The 25158-nt window shown below is 42.8% G+C and overlaps 1 protein-coding gene across 1 annotated transcript in view; it reads left to right on the forward strand.

The window, feature by feature from the left end:
* The first annotated feature begins 1228 nt into the window (after positions 1–1228).
* Positions 1229–25158, forward strand: part of PINX1 (PIN2 (TERF1) interacting telomerase inhibitor 1) — a 58914-nt gene continuing 34984 nt past the window's right edge. The window contains exons 1-6 of the mRNA XM_042832623.1: positions 1229–1309; positions 4968–5077; positions 7728–7820; positions 8727–8805; positions 12227–12319; positions 14155–14231. Coding sequence (XP_042688557.1) covers positions 1291–1309; positions 4968–5077; positions 7728–7820; positions 8727–8805; positions 12227–12319; positions 14155–14231 — 471 coding nt within the window. The 5' untranslated portion in view covers positions 1229–1290. The remainder of the gene's footprint in view (positions 1310–4967; positions 5078–7727; positions 7821–8726; positions 8806–12226; positions 12320–14154; positions 14232–25158) is intronic.

Consider the following 25158-nt stretch of genomic DNA (forward strand, 5'->3'; position numbering starts at 1 on the left):
GTTTTTTCAGGTGTGAATGAGGATTCTTCTTCCCAAGACTGCACAGTAGAGGAGCCAAATCAAATGGATAGATTTGAGATAAAACCCAGTAAGCTCAAAATTAGCAGACAGACTCTTAGAAGCCTGGTCTATCAATTAAAGACAGTTATTCATTAACATGACACTAATAAGTACTCAAGTGCATAACACCCACCTGCAAACCAGAAGGACACAACAAAACATTAGGCCAACTTTTTTTAAGCTTATATCATATGAGCATAAGAGACAAAGTGAGATAATTTAAGGCACTGAATGAGATATAAACAGCAGGGGCATAACTTTAACACAGCAGGTGTAAGAGAAAGGCCAAAGGCAAGGTTAATCCCCCATGCAGCAGAAAGGGAACTCAGAAGGTGATTCATCCACTGAATTCACTGCATTGATTAGATGCAATCAAGTGGCTAACGAAATTAACAAGGGAGGCAAAAGATCTCTGTCTCAAGTAGTGAAGGACTGGAAAGCATTTATTTGTTTTTCCCACCCGTCAAGCCTGACAAACATGACCTGAAACTATTTAGAAAACTGATAGGAAAGTCTGGTGAGAGCACATGCTGAGAGAATTTCTGAAGGCTTAATGTGGGCCTAGAAAACTATCAAAGGATTAACTTGATACCCTTTTCCAAAAGGAGGAACTGGGGCAGATGCTTTAATAGGATGAGATGTAGGGGCTTTCAGTTGTGTCGGTGCGGTTCTGTTTCGATATTAGGAAGAATTTCTTCTCCTAAAGAGCGATGATGCAGTGGCACAGCTGCAGGTGGGGTCATCATCCCTGGAGGTGTTCCAGAACTGAGGGATGCAGTGGGCATGGCGGGGTGGGCTGGGGCTGGACCTCGGAATCTTTTCCAGAGTGAAAGGGCTTAGAGCACCTAAGGTGACATTCAGGTACAAAACGCAGCCAGGGACAGAGGCCACTTCTGCTGAGAGCTCTGAAGAACTCAGCAGCCATGTGCGTGTCTTGTTTTAGGTGCTGCACTTCAACCAAGAAGCGCAGAAGGACCAAGCCCTCACACGGGGCTGCGCGCAGGCGGCCATGGCTGCTGCCCCGCCAGCTGTCCGAGTCAGTGCCTGCACGCGAAGAGGAAACGCGGAAAAGCAGCTCGGGAACGAATCAAAGATATACGTTTATATCTTCCACAGGATGTTAGAACGCTTCAAAAAAAAAAAAAATAAAATAAAAAGGTGGCAAGTAGGAGGTTGGAGCGGACGGGATGGCGTCTCGTCACACGCGCCGCGCAGAGGAAAGCCCCCAAGATGGCGATGCTGGCAGAGCGTGAGTGCGGCAGCGCTGCGATGGTGGCGGGAGGGCGGCAGTCCTGTGGGGTGTTGGGCGGGAGGCAGGCAGGATTTGCTCAGCTTCGCTCAGCTTCTTGCTGCCAATATCGAGGCTAAGTTGTAGGCTCGAAAGGGGGGTCCCTAGGGGGCAGCCCCATCACTCTCTGCTCCCTGCCCCCTTGTATCTCCCTTGGGGATTTATGGGCACGGTGGGACTCCCTGAGCCCCCCCTAGCTGTGGGCTGAGCAGCCCCAAGAAGAATTCAATTGCTTTTACTGCCTTCTCTTCAAACAGACCACAGAGCTGTGGGTGCCTCATCCCTGGAGGTGCCCGAGGCCGTGGATGGGCACTGGGCAGCCTGAGCTGGAGGCACCCAGCCCATGGCAGGGGTTGGGAATGGATGGGCTTTAAGTTTTTTTCCAACCCAACCATTCTATCAATCTATAATTCTCTATCCTTGAGAGTTTTCAGTAAGCTTTGTGGTGTCGGGACACCCTTAATGTGAAGCCACAAGAACCAATCCCACTAGAAAGCGCAGATGTGAATGGAGGGAAATAAAACTACACGTAGTTTTTGGGTTGTTTTAGTTGTAAACTTTGTTGGTAAGTTTTTTTCAAAATTTTATTTGGGCATTTATGCACTGATGCAGGTTACTCAAGAGAGGCGGTGGTGCCCCATCCCTGCAGACAGCCAAAGTCAGGCTGGAGGGGCTCTGAGCACTGATGGAGCTGTGGGTGACCCTGTTCAGTGCAGAGTCGAACAGATGGCCTTTAAAAGGGTCCCTTCCAACTCAAGTGATTCCAGTTTCAGTAGTAATTCTGTAGTCAGGATTGCTTCTGTATTTAATGAATTCTAAAATCAGTTGCTGCAAAAAACAAATCTTGTTGCTGAGAGTCACCTTTGTGGAGTTGTTTTTCTTTGAATCATAGAACAGCATGGGTTGCAAAGGCCCACAATGCTCATCCAGTTCCAACCCCCTGCTGTGTGCAGGTCACCAACCAGCAGCCCAGGCTGCCCAGAGCCACATCCAGCCTGGCCTTGAATGCCTGCAGGGATGGGGCATCCACAGCCTCCTTGGGCATCCTGTTCCAGTGCCTCACCACCCTCTGCCTTGCCTCAGTTTAAAACCATTCTCCCTTGTCCTGTCTCCATCAACCCATGTAAACAGTTGTTCACCTCCTGTGGTTTAGATCAGAGCTGCTAGGAAACTTTCAGAAATAGTTTTTAATGCTCTTGGCACAGAATTAGTTTTGGTGGAAGGGTTTATTAACTGGTAAGAGCTGGGTATCTGAGCAATGCATCCGAAGAAATGTCGCGTTTCTCCACTGGATGGTGCTGCTCACCCACAGTTGCAATACCATCTCAAGCATCACTCTGAGAGCAGCTCAGGACATCTGTGCTAAATTCTGAATTTTCTGGCTGGAAGCTATTAGACTGTTTCCTTCCATGCTCTTAAAAGTAATTGGTGAACAAACATTTCTCATGAAATCTGATGGTTGCTGTGTGTGGCATGAAGGTGGTTCTAGTTTTCTTAAATATATTTTGAAGATGTAGGAAAGTAAAGGAAGCTGCTTACATGTAGCTTAGCACATATGAAAATGAGCGTGTTGACCTGGCAGAATTGTGAGGATGAATCCTAGAACAGTAGCCATGGGATTAGAAATTCACAGATTGAAACTGTTGAGAAAAGGAGGATCTGGTGAACATTTCAAACTTGAGAAATCTCAGTGTTAGGTGCTGCTGTGTTTTGTTGCCAGGGTCCTCCTGGGAGTAAAACATCTTAGGATTTCTCTGCAGAGGGATATTCAGGAGAATTAATAGAGATTAGTATGTAAAGTGGATGAGATGAACTGCATAAAACAATTCAGTTTGAAATTTAGTTTAAATTCATGCATTCGGTTGACACAGATTAGCTCTGCTGTGCAGACAAGTCCTGAGATACACAGAGTGGCTTTGTAATGGTAAGGACTGCATTGAATTGAATGTTCTGGGTTTTGCAGAGTCACCACCTGGGAGCCAAGTTATGGACAGCACAACAGAAGATAAGCAGGCTGAAAATGTTAAACTAGATTTAAAAAACAAAACAAAACAATGTTCTTCCCCATAAATGAGTGGAAACTGGAGTCCTTAATATGCTTCTTGGGTGAAGGAAGATGACAGAACATGTTAATTGTCCCCAATTTCTAACTCAGTATTTCAAACACAGCAACACATGAGCAAACTCTGCCTGAGGAAACCAGAATGTTTGGCCTCGGAGACACAGCAGGGAACCTGGATTTGCTTGGGTCTGTTTAAAATCACAGTCCCCAGTGGCTCCTCTGCAGACAGGGCATGTATTGGATGGTTCTGGTCATCGTTTTCCCTTAGAGAAATGAACTAATTAAGTGCTTTTGGATTCCTCTCACAGCACTAAGTCATTTAACACACCATAAAATCTTTTTATGAACCATTAGAGCTTTTATGAAATTCTTTATCAGACCGTTATTTTTTGTGGGTCTGCCTTGCAGTACTTATTTTGAGCTTCAAAAGTATGTTAAAAAAGCACCGCCATCCTACATTCTGCCAGTTTTAGTTCTGAACCAAGACCGAGCAGCCAACGAGTTGAATATACCTGTAATATTTTCTCCCTCTGGCCTAAATCCCAAGCGTTGCACTTTAGGAAGAGATGATTTCCTGATTATGTTGGAAGTGCCCCTGTGGACTTGGCTTCTTGCTGACTCGCAGCGGCCTTGGGTTAATCGGTCATTTTTGATCCACCGTTTCCCATCGTGTTTAATGAAGTTTGTAATCTTCCTGTCTCCCATTCTTTGCCTTGTTTATTTCTGTTCTCTTCCTGCATGTGTTTAGGTGCACGCTTAGTGACTGGTTAACTGTGCTAACTTTTTTCTTCCTCGGTTTCAAAGAAGCTATTCCTGATGATACAGACAAGCTCACGCACGTGGGCCTGAGGGACTGTAGTTTCATTAATGGTATACATAGGAAAAAGGAGCCTTGATTCTAAGTTGCATCTCTTAACACCTGTGGGAGTTTCCGGTGACTCTTCAGTTTCTGAATAAGCCATTTTGTGGCAGATGAAACCCCTCTAATTTGTGTCCTGCGGTTCAGTTTCTCCAGTCACTTCAGTTTGATTTTTCAACTTCGCTTTTGTAAATGATACCCAATCTTAAAACTCCTGGAGAAAATAAAGGATGGGCAATGGACACTTGTCCAGTACTGGGAAAGCTTGCACTGAAGTCCCATTCTTTACCCTGAGGACACTGAACAGGTTGCCCAGCAAGGCTGTGGATGCCCCCTTCCTGGAAGCATTCCAGGCCAGGCTGAATGAGGCTGTGAGCAACCTGGGCTAGAAGGAGGTGCCTCTGCCTATAGCAGAGGGCTGGAACTGGGTGATCTTTAGGGGTCCCTCGAACCCAAACTATTCTATGGTATGAATCTATGATGTTTTATTTAGGCATTCTTTGTATTAAAAGCTTTCACTGGACTTTTTTTTTTTTTTTAGTATCTCATTCAGTAAAACTAAACTCCAAAAATGTATGATTGGTGTGGCATAAGTTGTTTCTTTGGATTGAAGGCTTTTCTTGAGTTGACTAAATTCTTGGAACACTGTGGAAATGTAGACAGAGCCCATATGATTTTTTTTTTCCTTTCTGTCTTAGCCCGTAGAAGACAAAAGTGGTCTGTGGATCCACGAAACAGTGCTTGGAGTAAAGATGAATCTAAATTTGGACAGAAGATGCTGGAAAAGATGGGCTGGTCCAAAGGAAAGGTATGGTCAGGAGAGCTCTGTGGCTGAAGGGTTGTGTCTGTTGTTCCTGAACTAAAAATTTTTTTAAGAAAGGAAACAAAAATAATAAGGGGTAGAGGGCTACTGGGGTATGTTGGTCCCAGTGTTTAAAACAGCTGTGGTATTCTGGTGTACCAGGCTGGATGTGGCTCTGGGCAGCCTGGTCTGGTGGTTGGTGACCCTGTCCATGACAGGGGGGTTGAAACTTGAAGATCATTGTAGTCCTTTTCAACACAGGCCATTCTATGATTCTATGATTCTTATTTAGTTTATTCTCGTAAGCCTGCTAAGAACACAGAGAATCTGAGCAATGTTAGATTTCTATAATTTCTTACAAAGATATTTGCTAGCTTGTGCCTGTCTTACTTCTCTTATAGAATCAGCTTTTCTCATAGAACTACAGAATGGTTTAGGTTGGAAGTGATCTCCAAGGATCATCAAACTCCAACCCCCCTGCTGGAGGCCTCAACCTCCATATCTAACTAATAACAGATCAGGCTGCCCAGGGCCCCATCCAACCTGGCCTTGAACACCTCCAGGGATGGACGGGGCATCCACAGCCTCTCTGGGCAGCTCTTCCAGCACCTCACCACTCTCATGATAAAGAACTTCCCCCTGACATCCAACCTAAATCTTCCCTCCTTCAGCTTAAAACCATTTCCCCTTGTCCTGCCATTATCTGCCCTTATAAAGAGTTCTCCCCTCTCTTTGACAAGATAATGTTAAATCAAGTAATTTTAGAGAAGGCTTTAAGTTGCTTTCATGCCCTCAGTTCTCTCCCTGGCTGTTTCTACTTGTGAAAGAAGAAACAAGTTCTGCTGTAGTCCTTCATGTGTTTTTAAAGGTTACTTCTGATCTTTGTACAAAATGCAATGTTACATGAGCTGTATTCCCTCCCAGATCCAGCATGTACCTGTGGTATGAGGTGACTGGTTGCTGGTGCTAAGAATAATCTCCAGGTCAGCGTAGACAGCTGCAGACATTTCTGCTGCCACTTAAAAGCAGTTTAACTTCCACAAAGGTGCCTCAGCAAAGCTGAGATTTGGGCCTGTGAATCAAGCACGCTTAGTGAAACAAACACATAGAACCTCTCCCATGCTGTTTATTTAATTCTTCTTCTACATCTCCTCCGTTCCCTTTTAAAATGAACAAAGTTAGGGCTGTTTTCCATACTGTGAATGTATTAAAAATTAAGAGTAAGGAAAAATAAGGCTACCCTTGAATTTCTCAGTGTTGCCTCAGTTAGCAGCATAGCTGACATAGTATAGATCTGGCTTCTGCCTGCCTGTCTGTAGGCATTAGAATGAATTGTTAACAAAGTGTGGGACTGAGCACTGTTACATCAGCTTGTATGCGTGGCTGTTTTGTGTGCAAGACTAAAATAGGTATATGAACCAGAGTAGAAAAAGTACTGATTATTATTCAGGCTGCCAGTTCCTCTCAACATAGTTAATGCCTTTACTGATATGAACACATTGTGTCAGGGTATGGAAGGAGGGCCTTGTGGTGTTCTCTGTCATTCCCCCCCCACCTTTTTGACAATAAGTTTCCTGCATGAGCTACTAAATCTTCTTCTACAACACTTATAGTTGTACTAGAGGGATTTATGACCCTGTTCTGCTGCAAACTCAGACAAATGGAGCCATAGCTTGATCGAGGTAAGGGGTAAAAGCCCGTCTGCGCTCTGAAATTAAGCTGATTATGTTAGTCCTGTTATTAGTTGTATTGGAATTGGGTCAGGGTGAGATGTGTAGCCAAGTGCTCTGCTTGTTTCCATACTTTTTTGTTAGCAGAAGCTTCAGGGTAGGTCTTCTACCCCTCTGACTAAAAAAGACTGCAGCCTTATTCAAACATTACTTGTTGCTTCACATACTGCATGGGTACATGCTTTATCCACAGGACTTCATTCCACCATTCCATCAGACCCATGCGTGTATATTTGTTATATCTTAATGAGAGAAAAGCAGATAGCAGGAATACTGCCTCATCTTGTTTTTTTTCCTGGTTGTACAATTAAGAAACATAATACTGGGTCTGGAGACTGTTTCCCAGGTTGGAATGCTTGCATTTATTTAGGATAGACAAAACCATCATTTGTTTGCTCCAATATCTTCACCAAATTACGAGTGTACACAGGATGGAGAAAGTTGCTAATGACCTGCTAGCTCCAGTCTGATCCTTCCACTTCCTCTCACCCACTTTAATATAAATTAATTCTGCTTTTTAAGTTCTGTGAGGCAGCTGTCTTGTAGCTGTTACACAACTGCCTTCGCAATGGCGGAGGTGGTTTTGATGAGAGGCATGTTCTTTTTATGTAGTGTCTTGTTTTAAAATTGTAAACACTTTGGACTTGCCTAGGAATGTCAGGTGGCTTCCTGATTAATCACCTACTGCTTAATGATGTTATTTTAGTGTTTATGGTATTTTGCTGGAGGCTTAAGTAATAAATTAAAAATACTTAATATCTCATGTATGCTGATGCCCGTGAATGAATTCAGTTGCAGGCAAGCGAATAAATAGTAACTTGTGGTTTCTTGCTATATTTCATTGCAAAATGTCTTCAGTACAGCAGCTCTAGTTGCTTAGTCACTGCTGGAAAACCCTTATGTTTTTATTCTTCAATCCTCATTAGGGTCTTGGAGCTCAGGAGCAAGGAAATACAGAACATATCAAGGTCCAGGTGAAAAACAACATGCTGGGGTTAGGAGCATCCATCAAGTATGAGGTGAGTGCTAAACCCAGGTAAGGAGATGTGGCTTCTTTTTTAGGTAAGGCATGATTTTTGTAATGGGATGTTAGTGAAATCTGTTGTCACACCTAGTGGCAGCATGCACCTATATGAACTTCTCTGCAGAGACTCTTGACCTAAAATTTATTTAGGCTCTGTTCAGTGGTTGGGGAATAAATATCTGTTTGGGAAAGTTAAAGTGAATTATCAGAGCTGTTCAGAGAGTTCTTGCTCTAAATCACTGGCACAGGTTGCCCAAGGAGGCTGTGGATGCCCCATCCCTGCAGGCATTCAAGGCCAGGCTGGATGTGGCTGTGGGCAGCCTGGGCTGCTGGTTGGTGACCTGCACACAGCAGGGGGTTGGAACTGGATGAGCATTGTGGGCCTTTGCAACCCAGGCCGTTCTACAAAATACTTGCTTCCTCCATATATCTTTCACCTAGCCTAGTTTTATGTTTTCTTTCCCTCTTCCTGATGCAGTCACCTTGCTGACTAGAGTTCAGGTACATGTGGGGAGAGCAGAATGTGCTTCTAAAAAGGTGCTTGTCTCAGAATCAACAAAATCAACAACTTAAGTAACTGCTGGAAAATCACACTAGTATTTCCTGCCTACTGTTGAAAACATCTCATGCAGTCTGGGACATGCGGAGCCAACAGCACCTCAGCATTGTTTAAAAGCTTACAAACACAACCCTTATCAGTTCTGCACTTTTGAGTAACTATAGCAAGCTGTTGTTAGTATTTGCCACCTGTGGAGCTTCAGGGGGTCCCTCCCACCAAGAATCCAGTATATGTAATTAAGTTACTTCTTGGAAAGCATTGTTTTTTTTAATGCCTGCTTTAGTGAAACTTCTGTTCCGTCTGAAAACTGTTGCTTTGTGTTCATGTGGGTGATATTTACAGGACAACTGGATTGCTCATCAGGATGACTTCAACCAGCTCCTGGCTGAACTGAATGATTGCCATGGACAGGGCGAAACAGGTAGGTTCATGCTTTGCTCAGTCAGGTGCTGGAAGCTTAGCAGAGTTTCCATGATCTGTCTTATAAGGGTAGCTGAGGCCCAATCCTTTGAGCTACTAATAGTATCCATGCTGAGGCACACAGCTTCTCCTCCTCCTCTCCCCAAATCAATGGGAATTGAAGGACATGCTGCTATCCGTGGCTGTGCTCAACTTTGGATGTGTAGATCTCATTGGTTTAATCACAGTTAAAGACTTTTTGATGGGGAAAGAAAGCATAAAACTTGGGTATTTTACCCAAGGCTACAGTATGGAGGAACCTTTTGCTGGGATGCACTACGCCAGCCTTTGTTTCTTTGTAAAGTAACCAGAGCCAGAAGGTTCACAGCAGAATCATCCACCATTGCAATGTCTTCATTTGCTAATTAACTGTCAATCTGGCTTCCATGCTCTGGTGGTTTCTTAAATACCCACTTTTCCTGTCTTCAAAGAGCTGCTTCTCAGCTTTTAACTCAGAGTTATGCATTTCTGTTTTGAGTGTCATATGATGTGATTTTTGTAGCCTTAATATAGAGCAAGCAAATGGGAAAAATACATAACTTTCCCCAAAGGGTTATTTAGCAAGTTGCTTTAATTTTGTAAAGCTTTGTACAGTTAGACCTTGGCTTCTAGAAATGAAGCAGTGCTAAGCCAGCAGGTGTGAGCTTACAGAAGGAATTCAGGCAGGTGTCTCATCTCTCCTTTGGACTGGCCTGTCTCAAACTGATCATACATCTGAGCAACTCTGTGGAGTGTTGTTAAACCAAGGGATTCTGTTTGGATGCAGCAGCCTGTCCACGTGCTGCAAGCTTAATAGCATTTGTGAACAGGAGTTCCACAAGAGGAAAGATAAGATGAAGAGCAGGAAGATCAGTTAAAAAGGCTTAAACTTGGTTTCTAATCCTTGAGAATGAAGGTGAAAATCCTGAACCTAATGCTCTAAAATTTGAATTGCTGTGTAAGTTGTCCTTGTACACTGGTCTAAGGCCACAGGGCTAGCTGCTGTAGTGGAAGTCCTCGAGAGATTAGAACAGAGTATCAGAGTGAAATTCCAAAAGTTCCTGTCTTCCTTTGTATCTGAATCCTACCCAAGTTCCAACTTGAGACGTGAGAAGATCATTTAGGTGTAACTGGTGGGAAACCTGCAAACTGATGAGCAGAGAGCTGAAATGACTTGCCCAGGGACACAGTGAGTCAGCAGAGAGGCAGGTTCATTGAGCAAGGCTGTCTCGTTCCTAATTCTGTGCTGTGTACCATGGGTCATCTGTACCAATGCAAAATGGTCCCCAAACCATGTTTCTCTCTGTTCTACTGCTGTTTTTCCTTGGTCTTCTTGGACACGAGATTTCAATCACTGAGCACAAACTTGGGTACAAGTTGAAAAGTCCTGGTCAGAGTCACATTTGGTGATTTGCAGACTGTAAACATTGCTCAGAAACTTGTTTTTTTGGCAATTGTTTAAGCTGGCAAAACTCATCCAGATAACTCTGCCCGCAGCTGTGCTTCAGGATCAAATGTTACATTGCTGGCCATCATCCAGTTTCAAATTGCATTAAAAGTCAGCTGAAAACCTTCATTGTTCTTAAATAACTGGTATAGTTGCCAGAGCTGGATTGCAATTAGACGCTGGGAGGGAAGGGCTCTTTGGTGGTTAGTATGCCAACATTCAAATACCCTTTATCTACATAGTTTCAGCTTTCTTCTTTTTCTAACTGAGTGCCCAGTGAGGAAGGAGTTCTTAACCCAACAGAAGAGCCAAGAATTACTGAGTGATGATGGCTGACTCCCTTTCCCATCAGTAGAGGAAGCGTGCAGGCCATGTCTGTTGTGCTCTGGAATATTCATCTGTATGAGATTTGCTCTAGAAATGCCACGACTTTATTACTGTGACTAAATTGCTTTGTAAAGCACAGCAGGACACAGGGATGTACCTACTCTGTTGTCAGTGCCAGCACGTTTTTAAGTTCAGTAGTGAAATTCCTTCTGGAAGGCACAAGGAGGTGCTGCTGCCCCTTCTGCTGTAAGGATGAAGTGCTGGAGGAAGCTCCTATGGAAATCCTTTGGTGCATAATGTTCCTTTTAGTACAAGTGAATCAGAGAGCAGACTCAAAATGCCTCATCTATGGTCAGGATATCTTAATTGTCATACTCACTTTCCCCATAGAGCCTTTTATAGAGGATTTGCAAATTGACTGTGAATTCTGTTTGAAATTGAGTTTTCCAGTCTTTACTTCTCTCATTAATGTTTATGTGTAAATTCAAGAATAGATCTGAGGCTGCTTTGTGGTAGTAAACTCTCCCACTGCAAGCCATGGATTTCATTTTTAGGTCAATGAATCTATCATCAGGTGGCATTACTAAGCAAACCATGAAGTGCTGAAATTCCGGTGTCAGAAAAGCTTGGGCTGCAGAGCTGTCAGGGGTGGGATGGTATGAAAACAATGACTCAACGTGACCCTCAGGGTATGGGTTGATTTATCTACCCATCCCAGTTGCCACTGGCAGAAAAAAAAACCACCTCACCTTGAGTAGCCTTTTCTGTAGTGATGGAGCATGGAATCCTGCAGTGCCTATTTCCCTTCAGGACAGCACCAATAAAGTGGTTGTTACAGGATTGCAGGTTACCTCCTCCCGAGGTAGTTCTGTAAATTAACATGCTCTGTGGATACAAAGAGTGTGTCTGTAGCAGCAGAATAACCTCTCAGGCACAGGAACTTTGCACTGTTAAATAGTTAGACTAATTCTTCACATGCTTTTGACCTGTGCAAGCCAACACTCTGTTTTAAACACCTCCTAATGAATTTGGAACTGACCCCAGAGACCATTCCCAGTGGGTAGTTTAGATGCAGCCCCTCTTCTGAAAGCTAACAGAATTAAATAATACACACGTGGCAGCTTTTGCTGGTCTTAGGGATGAAAAAGGGCTGCTGCTGTTTGATTTCCTTACATGGCAGTATCAAGGCACATTAAGTAGGGTTGAAAAGCCTGTTTGGTGCTATGTTTCTTTTTTGTGGGTCTGTGTCCATTTTTGTCCATTTAGATTCAGTGTTTTATTTTTTCCAGTTTCTTAGTGCTTTCTCAGACTCAAGGGCTGGAAATATTTTGTAATAATCAACAGTTGACCCTGATCTACTAGTCTCTTCTTACCCTAGAAATGGTGTTAAATTAGTCTTTGCCTTTGATCTGCAGTACCTCTATCTGCCTATTCAAATTACACTAGATTGGAAATGGGAATGGAAGGGGATGTGGCAAAAAGTCAGGCACTAACATGTCTCTGAGAGAGGTTACTGTGCTTCCTTCAGTGAGAAGTTGTTTTGAAAGAGAAAGTTAAATACAGTGTTGTTTGAATTTGGTTGTTAATGTTTTTCTAGTAGGGTTTGAACCTGCTTTTTTTTCTCTTTAAGAATCCTCAGTGACTAATCAGAAGAAGACATTTAATCTTGAGGAAAAATCAAAATCCTCTAGGAAGCGTGTCCACTACATGAAGTTTGCAAAAGGTAAGAGGAAATTTTATTTCTTAATCTGTAGCCAAGATGTGTAAAACATGTCCAACTGATCACTTCCCTTCTGTAGTCCATATACAACAAGTAGAATGATGGTTTAGAAACACCCCTTGCAGCATCCTGGAGTATACTATTCCTCTTTCTGTTGGACTTTTCTAGATGGCTGTAGGGTGATATTGCTGAATAAATCAATTCCTATCTGTAGGAGCCATCAGCTGACTAAGGAACAATGAATATTCTCAGCTGTGTTTATGGGAGGAGGGCTGGACCGAGAGGCAAAGGTGGTGGCCAAGTAACTGCGTTATCTGTGCTGCACTATCCTCTGCAATCTGCAGTAACCCTTGCTAAGAGATCATGTGGATAAGATCAGTGATCAGATTAAACCTGAACGCAGGAAGAGGAAAGCCCTCTTAGATCTATTATATACTTTATTGGGTAAATTAGGACAGCGATTGGAGGCCAGAAAATCTTGTATGAAAAGCTTGTGGGGTTTGGTAGCTTCTTTCTATGTTAGAGCAATGGCATGATTTCAGCCAAACTTGTCCTCTGCTCCTGGCCACTGTTCAATCACTTGCTGTATTTCTCTGTTGGTAGCGTTCCCCTTTCACACACCCGTGTGTATAGATGTGGTTCACTGTATGGCTAGGCTCAGTTTCCACTAATGGCTAATTTATTAAACTTAAAACTCTGTACATGATGTTTTTTTGTTAACAAATGCCTCTGCTAAAACAGGTAATTGACTTCTGAATGGAGGCCAAATTCTGATATTGGAAATTTTTTTGTGTGCTGAAAGAATTCAGCCTGGAAGTCAAGTGTTCTAACATGACCGTGCCACTTTATGACATTAAACAATTAAAGTAGTTCAGGTCTCCAAGTACAGAGACCATGGCCTGCTTGAGGTAGTTGCAAAGAGGATTTATTTTGATTTGGATTTAACCTTTTGCTAAATATAGAAGAAAAAAAGAAGTGTCTTCAGAGCCTGTAAAACACATAGCAAGGCTTTTATATTAACAATAGCCCTTATTTGTTTGGCTGCAGTGCTTAAATAAGGTAGGCCCTTGTTTGACTGTACCCTCAGTGGTCTAAAACAGGGAAATTCCTCCTTTTCAGGGAAAGCGGAGAAGTTATTTGAAAAAGGTTGATGTTGTTGTGGCCCTTGTTGTTGAAGTCCAATCCTGCTTCCTTTCAGACTAAACAAGACAAGCTTACACAAAAGCAGGAGAAGGGAGCAGCAGCCATCAAAAGTTCCTGGTGCTGTTCTGTAGTCTTGCTGCTAGAGGAGCACAGGCACTGCTCATAGTCCTAACTGCCACACTTGCATCTGGGAAATCTACATTAATATGAGATTAAGAGAGTAAAGATGGGCAATTTTTTTCAGTATAAGGGTGTAATCCCTGAATTCAGACAGAAACAGGAAATTCTCTTTAAGATCTCAAGATATTCAGTTTCACCTTCTACTTTCTTGTGTGCAGGAGAATACAACTCTCCTTTCCCTTTAGAGTAGAACAGGCTGCTTCCCTCATTCTGCTATGCCAATTACAATGTCAGGTGGGAGAAAACAAATTAATGTTACAGATGTTTTCCCACAGATTTTCACTAGCAGGCTGTGGTTGTCTCCTCACCAGCCTTTTCCTACCCACATGTGCACATCCTGCAGTATGTGTGAGCCGTGGGCAGCTTTCATTTAGTGTCTGTAACATACTACTCTTGGTTTTTGTACCTCCAAAAGTAATTTCTCTCTGTCTGTAGGTTACAGCTGGTTATCAAAATGTGCCTATCATCACCAGATGAGAAGACTGTGCTTTTTTTTTCCCCCTTATCCCTTCCAGGTAAGGATCTCTCATTGCGCAGTGAGGATGACCTGTCCTGCATCTTTGGGAAGCGACAGAAGAGTGTGAAGACACAGGTAAACAAGAGGCTTCACCTTTCTTTTGTTTCTTTGCTTATTTTTTAACACAAGAATATGTAATTTTCTGTTCATGAGGTTACCACACGTTTATCAAAAGCAAGGGCTTCTGTGTAAGTAGAATCACTCTTGTTTCTTTGTGAAGGTTACAGGTGGAGGGCTGTACTCTGAACCATTAGAGGCTATGAATGTGTGTATAAATATTTGTAGGAATTGTGATGATGTCATGTCTTTGCAGTTAGTGCCAAGACTTCCCCAACTTTGTTGTGATGAGGTCAAGGTTTTTACTACTATTCTTTTTCTTCTATCTGTTAGCACTTTGCACTTGTAGAGATAGGCCTGCTGGATTAGTGTATGAAAAACAGGCTTACACTGGGATGCTACTGATGTGTCCAGAAGTGTTTTTTGGAAAAGATAACACCTGGAAAAGCACAGATGAGTATGCTGTGAGGATTGCACTGTTGATTCAGAGGTCTCTGAAGTCTCATGCAGCCAGAGGGAAAGATGGCACCTGGAAAATTAGAATGGCAGTTTCTGAAATATCCCCTTGCTCATTCTGCAGTACTCTTGAAAACTGTTCTGTCACTTCACTCTAACTTCTGTTCACAGAACCAGTGTTAACTTATTATTGTCTTGATACCAGCATTTTGGCACTTCAAATTCATGAGAGCTGTTAGAGGCCTCAAATGCTGTAAGTACATATGCACCAACAGAACTCTCTCAATTGACACCACTGCTGATTGGGTAAATACGCCTTAGATCCATTGCAGTAAAATCACTATGAAATGAGGAAAAACAGGGTTTTAGTGCAAATCAGTGGAAGAAGACAGTTGCTATGGCTAAGGCAGCAGCCATTTTTCCAAGTAGTTTATTTTGTTTCCTCTTTATGCTCCTCATCTTTTTGTTGTTGCTGTTGTTGAGTGCATGCATTTGTGGCAGCTTGTGAGGGGTGTGCAAGTTGGTGCAAATTCCTTGACCAATATAGTGATGTTATAGCCAGCAGAAGGTGATGGCCACTGTTGTGCACATTTCCTTTTTAACCTTGCTGAAAGCTAAGCTCGCGTTTCATGGTTCTGGCAAGAAGTCACAGGTTGTTCCCTGTTCAGTGGCCAGATTTCCACATGCAAATGTAGGCAGGAGGTAATATGATTTGGGGCTGCATTGTTGTCTTCTGGCTACCGTCTGCTGCTAAGCAGCCACTGGGAGAGCACAATTGCTTTTTTTTTTCCCTCCCTTCATGGGTCAGAGATCTGTGGAGTTTTCACAGAACAAAAATGTGTTGCTCAGGCCCTCCAGCTCTGAGCAATTCCATTTCATTGCACCCGTGAACTCTCTCTGCCCTTCCCATTATGTTCTAGAGCCTGGTCCTTAAGGTGGCAGAAATGGAGCTGCCTCTTGAGGATGTGCAGTGCTGTTCCCTGTGTATGTTTGCATTCTGTTCTTGAAATCCCTGTACTCTGGCTACTGCCTAAATGTGGCAGAGAAAGCACTACAGGAGCAGGAAAGTGCTGTCATTCTCTTGGATGCAAGCCGTTCCTATCTGTTCCTGTACAGAGATAAGGTAGGGAGAGTTCTGGTGTCCATCAGAGCCCTGAGGTATGCCTTCAGGCTGTGGTAGGTTGTGGTTCCCTATAATTGCAGCCCCTGTGACAGCTGATAAATGCTGTACACTGCTGTCCCTGTTCAGAGAATATGAGGACAGCTTCCATACTTCATAGGTTCTAGAACTGTAAATCCAATTACATGTTCCATGCTGTATGTGCAACCGAGATGATGTATAAAAATTGTTCCTGTAGCATGACATTGTATTTTTAAATCCTCTTCTAAGGTATTTAGATTCTTTCCCCTCTTCTCCCCTTGTTTTGCCCCCCGCACCCCCCCCCTTCAAGATTTGGTTAGAGAAGCATTCAGTCCAAATCAAATTTGGAATGGATGATCTGTCCTCAGCTCTCAACTCTTGACTTTCTGACCAAGATATAATAATTCTGTTGCCCAGATTTCTAGTTATTTCGAACTGAGATCAGGACTATTTTGGGTATGATTTCATGATTTCATGCAAGAATTGCTTTTCATACAATCGCAGACTGGAGGAGACCTCTGGAGCTCTCTAGTTCAGTTGTAGGGTCAACTGTAGCAAGTTCATTCAGACTTTGCTAGGTTAGATTTTGACCATTTCTCTCCCTTAAAACCTCCAATTCAAATTTATAACAGAATTCCATAAATGGATCACTTATAGAGTGGGAGATAAGGAATAACTTGGAATAATGAAGTTCTTGTGCTAAAAACAGGCTCAGCTGGATGAGCATTTGTTATTCACAGAGTCACAGAATCGTAGGGGTTGGAAGGGACCTCCAGAGATCATCGAGTCCAACCCCCTGCCAAAGCAGGTTCCCTACAGCAGGTCGCACAGGTCGGCATCCAGGCAGGTCTTGAACATCTCCAGAGAAGGAGACTCCACGACCATTCCATAGGGATCAGGGACACTGAAGTGTACAGAGTGAATTAAAGTTGTATTCCATTGTCTGGTGGCATTATGGCCAAGTTTTTCATCTGTGAGTTGCAGATCTTCTCTCACTCCTTTGAGATGCTACACTTTCAGCCTTTGAGCTTTTTGGTATCCAGCAGTGGCTTGTAGTGCTGTAGATCCTGGCAGTGGTGTTGCAATGAGAAACTTCAGCACTGTGGTCCTGTGCTACACAGCTGGTTTGTGTTATACCAGACTATTGTTAAAGATTAGGAGAAGGAGGGGGAAAAGAAAGTGATACCCAGTAAAATCCATCTGTGCCCACAGTCAAGTGGAAACCAATGGAAGGACTTAAGGCTAAGTGACGTGGTGAGGACCCTACAGAATAACCCTGCCTTCTCTGAAGTCCTTCTCAAAAACATGCCCCCCTCTGAGCTGCTGGTGTCTCAGCAGATCAAGTATGTTTGAGAGATGTTGTCCCAGTTAGTCATATTCAGTCTTAGCTGTATGCTTATTAGCAGTCATTTTATGATCTTGACCTGTGTGTCTTTGGCAGGAGACATTTTGTGCTACTTTGGTTTATGATGTCCTAATTGAAGAGCAGATTTCAGGCTCGCTCTTAACTGTCTCAGTAGCCAGTGACTGATCTGGCAAATGGATCTTTACTCTTGTGTCACACTGACACCGCTGCAGCAAGTAAGGATGTTGAAATTTGGGTTATCTGTGTTGTCAAACTGAAGGGGAATTGGCGAGAGGACAGTAAAGATTGCAAAAGAGTGGAATCGCAAAGGATATGGAAGGAAATTCAATTTGCCTCAAAGGGTTGAAAGGAGTTTCTCTAGAAGTAATAAAACCAGGATCCCAGTGAAAGCTGTTTGGATGGCATCGGGATAGGCCTTACTCATGTTAGGCACCACCTTTCATTCTCCTGAATGTTACACACAAAGACACTTTATAAAGATTTTGATAAATCGTGTGTCCAACTAAAACTTCCTTAATAAACTACACAGGGACTCCTTTTTTTTTTTTTTTTATAAATTAAATAAAAATGGGGGGAAGAAGACAATGGCTGGGTTTCAGAGTGGAATTAAATTGGAAACGTCTGTAGTTTTTCCCAGGGTGAGCAAGTGATCGAAAATATTGAATTGTAATTACGATGCTCTCTGGGGACGTGCAGTGAGGACCTGTTTTGCAGGGTGAGATCTGCCAGGCTGATTTTTTTTCTTTTGCCCCCACTTTCCCTCTGGTTTTCTCGCTTGCTTAGGTACACTGGGAGCCGGTGAGACAGAAAAACAAATTCCATTAGTTCCTATCTGGTTGAACTTCCTCGAACCCCCACTATTTTTTTTTTTTTTTGCTTCTCAGAATTTCCTTCCTCCATCCAGCTGTGTTTCCTGATGAAGCCTTATCACTGGAGAAAATACTCCTGAGTGAGACTGAGGATTTGGGAATGAGTTACAGACAGTCCCAACTTGGTTGCTGAACAACATAATTCTGGCACTGGTTTCACTCTGGGGGCCGGGGGACTGGTTGTGATTTGCTGGCACATTTGTAAGAACTCCATTTGAGATGAGTACAAAACTGAATGTTTTGCATCCATCTCACTTCCATGTCTCAGGCCATTTGATGAGTAATCTGCTTCCTCCGAATTTCTGGAGCTTGAATGTAAACCTGCGTAAGTTCCCTCTGACAACCTGATCTGAGCAGCCCGAAAGTCTCGAGTTCGTGGTGATTTCTTCTGTGTTAGTCATTAGAAATGTAACTATCTGCCCTTGTTGCCTTCTTCTTTTTTTTTTCTTTTTTTTTTAAATCAGGAAATTATCTTCTGACACATTTTGCAGAACTTCCTCAACCGACTTAACGTTTCCCAGCACTTATCAGAAAACCTTGTTGGCTAATCTTCAGGGATGTAACTGAAAATCCATTAGAGCCAGGCCCTGTCACTGGCCCACTGGAGCTACGGGTAAATTGATGCAATTCCCTACAGCTGAACTTTCTGCAAAATGCCAGTCACGATGCTGATCTTGGTGGGGTTTAACAGTGTCTTATAGGCATGTGACAACTTTAGTTTCTTTTTACCTGATCTGAATGTGTATGTTTGGTGGCCCTGCTAGGCAGGGGGCTTGGAACTACGTGATCCTTGAGGTCCCTTCCAACCCGGGTGATTCTGTGATTCTGTGTGATTCTGTGTGAGTTTCTTACCTGTGACAAAAGGCTCTGATTTTGTGCTTTCAGGGAACAAAAACCTGCAGGAGAGGAAAATTAGTTAAAAATTAACTCCACCTTTTTACTGTTCTGCTTTGGAGACTGTAGCTAGCGTGAGAGATTTGGAACCGAGAAGCAGAACAGAAAGAGGACATCAAAAACCTGGAGAGAGTCCAAAAGGTTTTAGTAAAATGGGTGACAGGGTTAGAGGGCAAGTCCTAGAAGGAGAGAGTGGAGGAACTGGATGCGTTCATCTGAGAAGAGAGGCAGAAAAAGGTGACCTCTCTGCCTATAAATATCTGAGGGTCAGGGGGAGGGAGGAACAGAGGACGGGAAGGGATAGTAATCAGGGTAGGCAAAAGCCAAGAATGGTGATGGGGGTGAGAACCTTCAATTAGAAAAAGGAAGACACAACCTTACTCTTGAGCAGGCTTCCTCACAGTGATGTCAGCAGGGCAGTGGAAAAGTCCCCTAAGGGAAATCCCAGCTCCTCAGTAAGCGATGCCAAGAAAAAAAGATGAATTTAACACTTTTAGACCCATTGGAATGGGGAAAGATGTAAGTAAAACATCTCCCAACGAGTTATTCTTTGTGCAGCTCCAGTAATGAAGCTTGGTTTCCTGTAGTTGTGCCGTGCTTGGATTCTGTGGCGTAAAGGAGATGAGCTCATGCTGAAATCCCTCTCCATGTGCACGCTGATCTATTGGCCTTCTCTGTCCAGCTGCCCATCTGCATCAGATACTTGAGTGCTTTAGTATCTTTAGAAATAGCTTGAGTGCTTTAGTATCTTTGAAATAGCTGAGCTGCTGTTAGGTTGGATTAAAATGTTGCTTGAGAAACAAGAGCGTGTGATGTACGCAGATATCGGGGCAGAGAGACTGTGGAAGATTTGCTTCCTTAAGAAACTGCAGTAAAAATGTAATTGCTGTCGTTGGGTTCTGGAGGAAGATGGTAGGAAAATACTGAAATGGGCATTACTGGGCATCTTCTCCAGGCCCCCTTAGTTGTGCTGAGACACAGGTGCCCAAGCGTTCACTTGTTCCAAAGATGGTACATATTCCGTGAAGCCAAAGCATTCCTAGAGATGTTCACCTCTTTCTTTACTGGTCTAAGCAGAGAGCTAATAATGAGGTGCATGCTATTTATCCCCGAATTTATATTCTCAGTGTATCCTGCGGTGAAGCTGTCTGTGTTCTTCTGAGAATGGCTACTGCTCCATGCTTAATCTATCCAGTTCTTGTGAAGGCTACGTTGTATTCTTTCTTGGATTGTGGAACAAAGCTAGCAGTAGAGTGGCCCAGTCTGCACAACCCAATGGTGCCTTCACAGACTTGGAATCCCCAGGAGCCTGCTTAATTAGGAGAAGGTTGCAAGCCCCTAGCTCAGAGCTACGTGTGAGCAAGCCTTGCTGGTCCTACAGAGTTTCATGACAGAAGGAATTGTAAGTGCCAGCTTGCAGTAGCTTAGTTTTCTTGAATTCAGTAGGTGCCTTTGCTGTATTCTGCAGCAAAAACGCTTGGGAGTATCATTAGATTTGTGTGTTCACCTGTTTCTGTTTTTTTATCATTGCTGTTTCTGACTTTTTTAATGAAATATAAAAAGCCCTTGCTAATGGTAATTTTAATACTACTGTAATACTTCAGTTGCTTCTTTGGTCTTCCAGTTTTGTTCTACTGCATATTTATGCAGCATACTTACCAGCATCTCTAGCTGATTCTTAACAGCAAGAGATGAGGATTTCCTTTAAAAGCCAAACAAAAAAATGCAGCAAAATAGAATCATAGACTGTCCTGGGTTGAAAGGGGCCATAATGATCATCTAGTTTCAACCCTTCTGCTATGTGCAGGGTCACCAACCACCAGATCAGGCTGCCCAGAGCCACATCCAGCCTGGAAATAAAACAGATTCTCAAGGTAGTAAGCACAGGTTTGTATCATTAACATGCACTGGTTGTGTTTCAAACATGGGCAAACTCACAAGAACAGCGTGACAATACAGCTAAGGGGCTAAATGCAGGTGATGCAGATAGAGCATCTGACAACACGTAGTAGCTTGAAATGATACTTCTTGTACTAAGAGACATGGGTTTGTGGGGAAGTACTGGGAGTAGGTGGGTGGTTAGACTGGATGCTCTTGGAGGTTTCTTCCAACCTCTTGTGATTCTGTGATTCTAAGTGGGTTTAAAATATTATTCTAAGTTGATAACTTGTAATACTGTATAAGTCAGAATGAAGTTGAATTAGGCTCAAGGTGTTAACTGGGGCCATGTTGTTAATACTCCTCCATGCAGACAAGATTGCTCCAGGAGAACTGGTAAAAATGACTTTAGCCTGCGTGGTGTCCTCGTTGCCTATTCTATAAACACCTTGTTAATCAACTGAGGATAAATTAGTGCCATTGAGATATCAGCAGAGAGAGGGAGAGGAAAGAGACATCTCCCAGTCTGGAAGAAATGGTGCTTTTTCTTCTTTTCTTCTCTTTTCATTGGAGGAGAGCCTTGCTTCTAGCATTAGTTCCTTGGGGGGGTTGTTAGGAACTGAAACAAAACTGGGGGAGGCTCTTTTGATTTATCTTCTCTCCTTCCCTTTTGGTCACTTCGATAGGCATAAACAGCCGAGTTGGCTTTAATGTGTTACCATTAGAGACCATGCATTAGCTGGAATAAACCATCATGCCTCACAGTGAAAAATATCCCTTGATTGGCTAATTAATCAGTCAAAGGGGAATGACATGGCCCTCGGCTTGAGGGACTCTGCTGCACAGGTAAACAGGTCATTGATAAATGGTTTACCCGCAAATTCATATATCAAGAAAACTTAGTCATTTTTTAACTGCACTTTGTGTGAAAGCTGCACTGCATTTTTGGAGGTGTTTTTTTGCTGCCCTTGCTTTTTGCATTGTGGGTGTTTTTAGATTGTAAACGTTTTTAAGAAGAAAAGTCCAAACAGAGTGAAAATTGTAGTTCTTCTCTCTTGTGAATCACCTCTCTCCACCTCTTAAAAAAAATAATAACAATAATTAAGAAAATGAGATTCCTCAGACATTAAATGGATGCAGCTCACATCCATAATTGAGCCTAGAGAAATAACTGGGGAAATGCATGGAGAAGCCTTTGTTGGTGGCAGATTTCATATTGTCCGAACCAGGTTGGGTACGTCTGAAGCCATCTGGATGGAATATAACACCTTGTCCTGGAAAAATGGTCTTTTAGTGGATTTCTCCACTGTGAGTTGTACATTTGATGGTTTTTTTTTGTTTGTTTGTTTTAAAGGATGAATGTGGGAGAGGGGAGAGGAAGAACCCAGCTCTACATGAAGTAGCATACAAATGAGATCTGGAATCGCTCTTCTACATGGGGTGCACGAATAGGGTTGTATAAGGAACCATGAAATGCTGTTAGAAAAGGCACAGCTTCTTAACTGGGTGCACAAAAGAAATCCTTGCCATGCTGTTGCGCTTTGCCTTGGGTTTCTTGGTTTGCTTGGATGTTTGGTTGGTTTTTTTGAATCAACTTTGAGCAAGTAGCACACTAGTGCCTAAGAATGTGAGCACAGGTACTGGGGAATGAAGTCAACTTTATTTCCATCATGAGTAATCTCTTCCTTCCAAACAGCCATTGTGGGCCTGCGCTTTTATAGGATGACTTTGTTGTGTTTTTCTTTTTAAAAATATTTATCTGATCAAAGAGCTTTCTTTAACAAAATAACAATAAAATAAAAATTCCAGTGCCGTAGTTCAAAACAAGGAAAAGTACACTTTTTTGATCCTATCACAACAGGATTTGTGGATGGAAGTGTGAACTAAGCAGGTGGCTTCCTGTTGATTTGAAAGGCAGGTGGGCAAGTTCTTGACAGCGAGTTGATTTTGCAGGCTGCTGTCTGCCCTCCTTTCCTTGATGTCCTGGTGTGAGAGTATGTTGTGTGCTCTTTCCTTCTGCTGCCATAGCACAGAGCCAAGACAACGGGCCTTGGCACAAAGGAGCTTGTTTCTGAGTGATTGGGATTGGGATCCTATGGGAGTGTAGCAACAGAGCAAATGATAGGAAAATAGCAGTATGTATTCTCCATTGGAAAGCAGAAAAAAGAATTATATTATCATCCACAGACAGCATGCAGAAGGAATGGATTTTCATAACGTGGTCTTATTTTTTCTGACTTTAATTATAAACAGGTGTCTGACCTCTCAGTGAGGGTTTCTTCTGATTTTTGGGTTACAAAACCCATCATGGAGCTGCTGGGTTGGTTCAGATGGCATAACTGGATCAGAAGTTGGAGCAGAATAGATTATTCAACCTGAGAATGTATGTGAAATCAAGGAAATGAGCTTTTCCACTTCTAATCCAGTATTTTGACTTCTCTGATGAGCTTTTTTTGCTTTCCAATCTGGAAAAATATTTTCTTCTTCAGGGCAGCTTTGTGAGTGGAATTCCTCCTCTCTGACCTGCCTCAACTGCCTGATTAGTTTTAAAATGTTGTCAATTTGGGCTTATTTTAGTTTTGTCAAAATAATAGGGCAAGGTGAAGAAATCCCTTATCTGTGGTTTCTTTTCCCTATATTCTGACTTTGCAAGCTGTCATCAGTTCCAGTGTTTTCCTTTGAATTGTGTTGCTGCTGCCATATTGAAAGGCAGATATGACCAGCTGACTAGTATTGCTAATTAGGTTATCCACTAATGAATGCATATCTAGAAATTAAGAAAACAATGTGATGGAGAAGATGGTGCAGTGGGATAGTAAGTAACTTCCAACTTCTGTTTGCTTTATCATTAGCTTTAAAATGATGTCAATTACCAGCATCTTGCTGATGACTTGTTGTGTTGTTCCAAAATGCTTTTTGGGAAGAAAGTAGCATTTGGCACTAAGGATGAGTGCTGCCCAGCTTTGAATACTAAGTCATGTTACTGCTAAAAGGAATCATAGAATGGCTTGGGTTGGAAGGAACCCTTAAGATCACTCAGTTCCAACCCCCTGCTACAGGTAGGGACACCTCCCTCTAGACCAGGTTGCTCAAAGCCCCATCCAGCCTGGCCTGGAATGGTCGCAGGGAGGGGACATACAGAGGAGAAGCAAAGAAGCAAGGGTCAAGCAGCTGAAGTAAGCTGCAGAATAAAGATTGAGAGGAGCTCAAGCAAACCTGAGTTTTGCTCAGCTGGTTGAGTACTCAAATGATTGACTACCGTACTGTACAGATTCCAATGTTTCTTGGCACATAACTTTGTCTGAACTCTTCCTTACACTGGATTAAGTGATGTGACATCTGTCTTTTGTGTGTGGTTTGTTCTTCCTCTCTGTGAGGGAAATGGCTTATACATCCAAGCATTTTGATTTGGTGGACTCTTAAGTAATATGAACCCGGTGGGGAGTAGTGAAGACAAGATGAAGTGTGCTCTGGCTTTGGAGCAGAAAATGTTGCTGGTTATGGTAATAAGCTCCTGTGGAATTTTGTTGCACAGTCCGTGAGGGACCTCCAGAAAGTTCTGCACAGATGAGTGTAAACCTTCTGGTAGGAAATCCTTGTGTGTAGAATCACAGAATGGCCAGAGTTGGAAGGGACCTCAAGGATCATGAAGCCCCAACCTCCTGCCACAGGCAGGGCCACCAACCTCCGCATTTAATACCAGCCCAGGCTGCCCAGGGCCCCATCCAGCCTGCATCAAGACTCATGAAGTCCGTTTTGTGACCATCTGTCACTTAACTCAGCTGAAGGTAAGCGTGATACTTAGTTGGATGTCCCTTACACTGAGCTCTGAGCTCCTGTGTAATGGACGAGGCCAGTTATGATTAGACCCCACAGATGATAGAGAGTCCAGCGCATGGGAAGTACATCTGTCTCTGAGGTGCTTATTTCTGAGGTGATTATTTCTGTTTTGCTCTCTTCTTAAGTCATCTCTTTTCTCATCATGATGATTTCCTTCGAATCCTGGAACGTGTTGACAGCGGAATCGAACTCAGGCTAACTGGATCCTGTGTCACCTGTGTGAAGGGAAGATCAAAAATCCTGTCTGCCCTAAAATCCTATTTTCCAGAGTGTTGAAGAATTTAAATGTCACTTAGTTCTTCAGTACTTGAAAGAAAATTATTTATTCTCAGTAGTTTTTACAAAGAAATTTCTGTAAGCCAGGAAGAAGAAAAAGCTCCTCTTGCACATTGGCTTAGTCAGAGGCTAATGCTAATTAGGAAATGCTTTCCAGTTTGCGAAAATAAGATCATTTTCTTTGGGGAAAAAAAAAAAAGTTTATGTTCATTTAAAATAGGCAAC

This window comes from Centrocercus urophasianus, unplaced genomic scaffold, assembly GCF_019232065.1.
Source record: "Centrocercus urophasianus isolate 14NV4802_14NV808 unplaced genomic scaffold, USGS_Curo_1.0 seq_39, whole genome shotgun sequence".
Taxonomy (NCBI): Eukaryota; Metazoa; Chordata; class Aves; order Galliformes; family Phasianidae; genus Centrocercus; species Centrocercus urophasianus.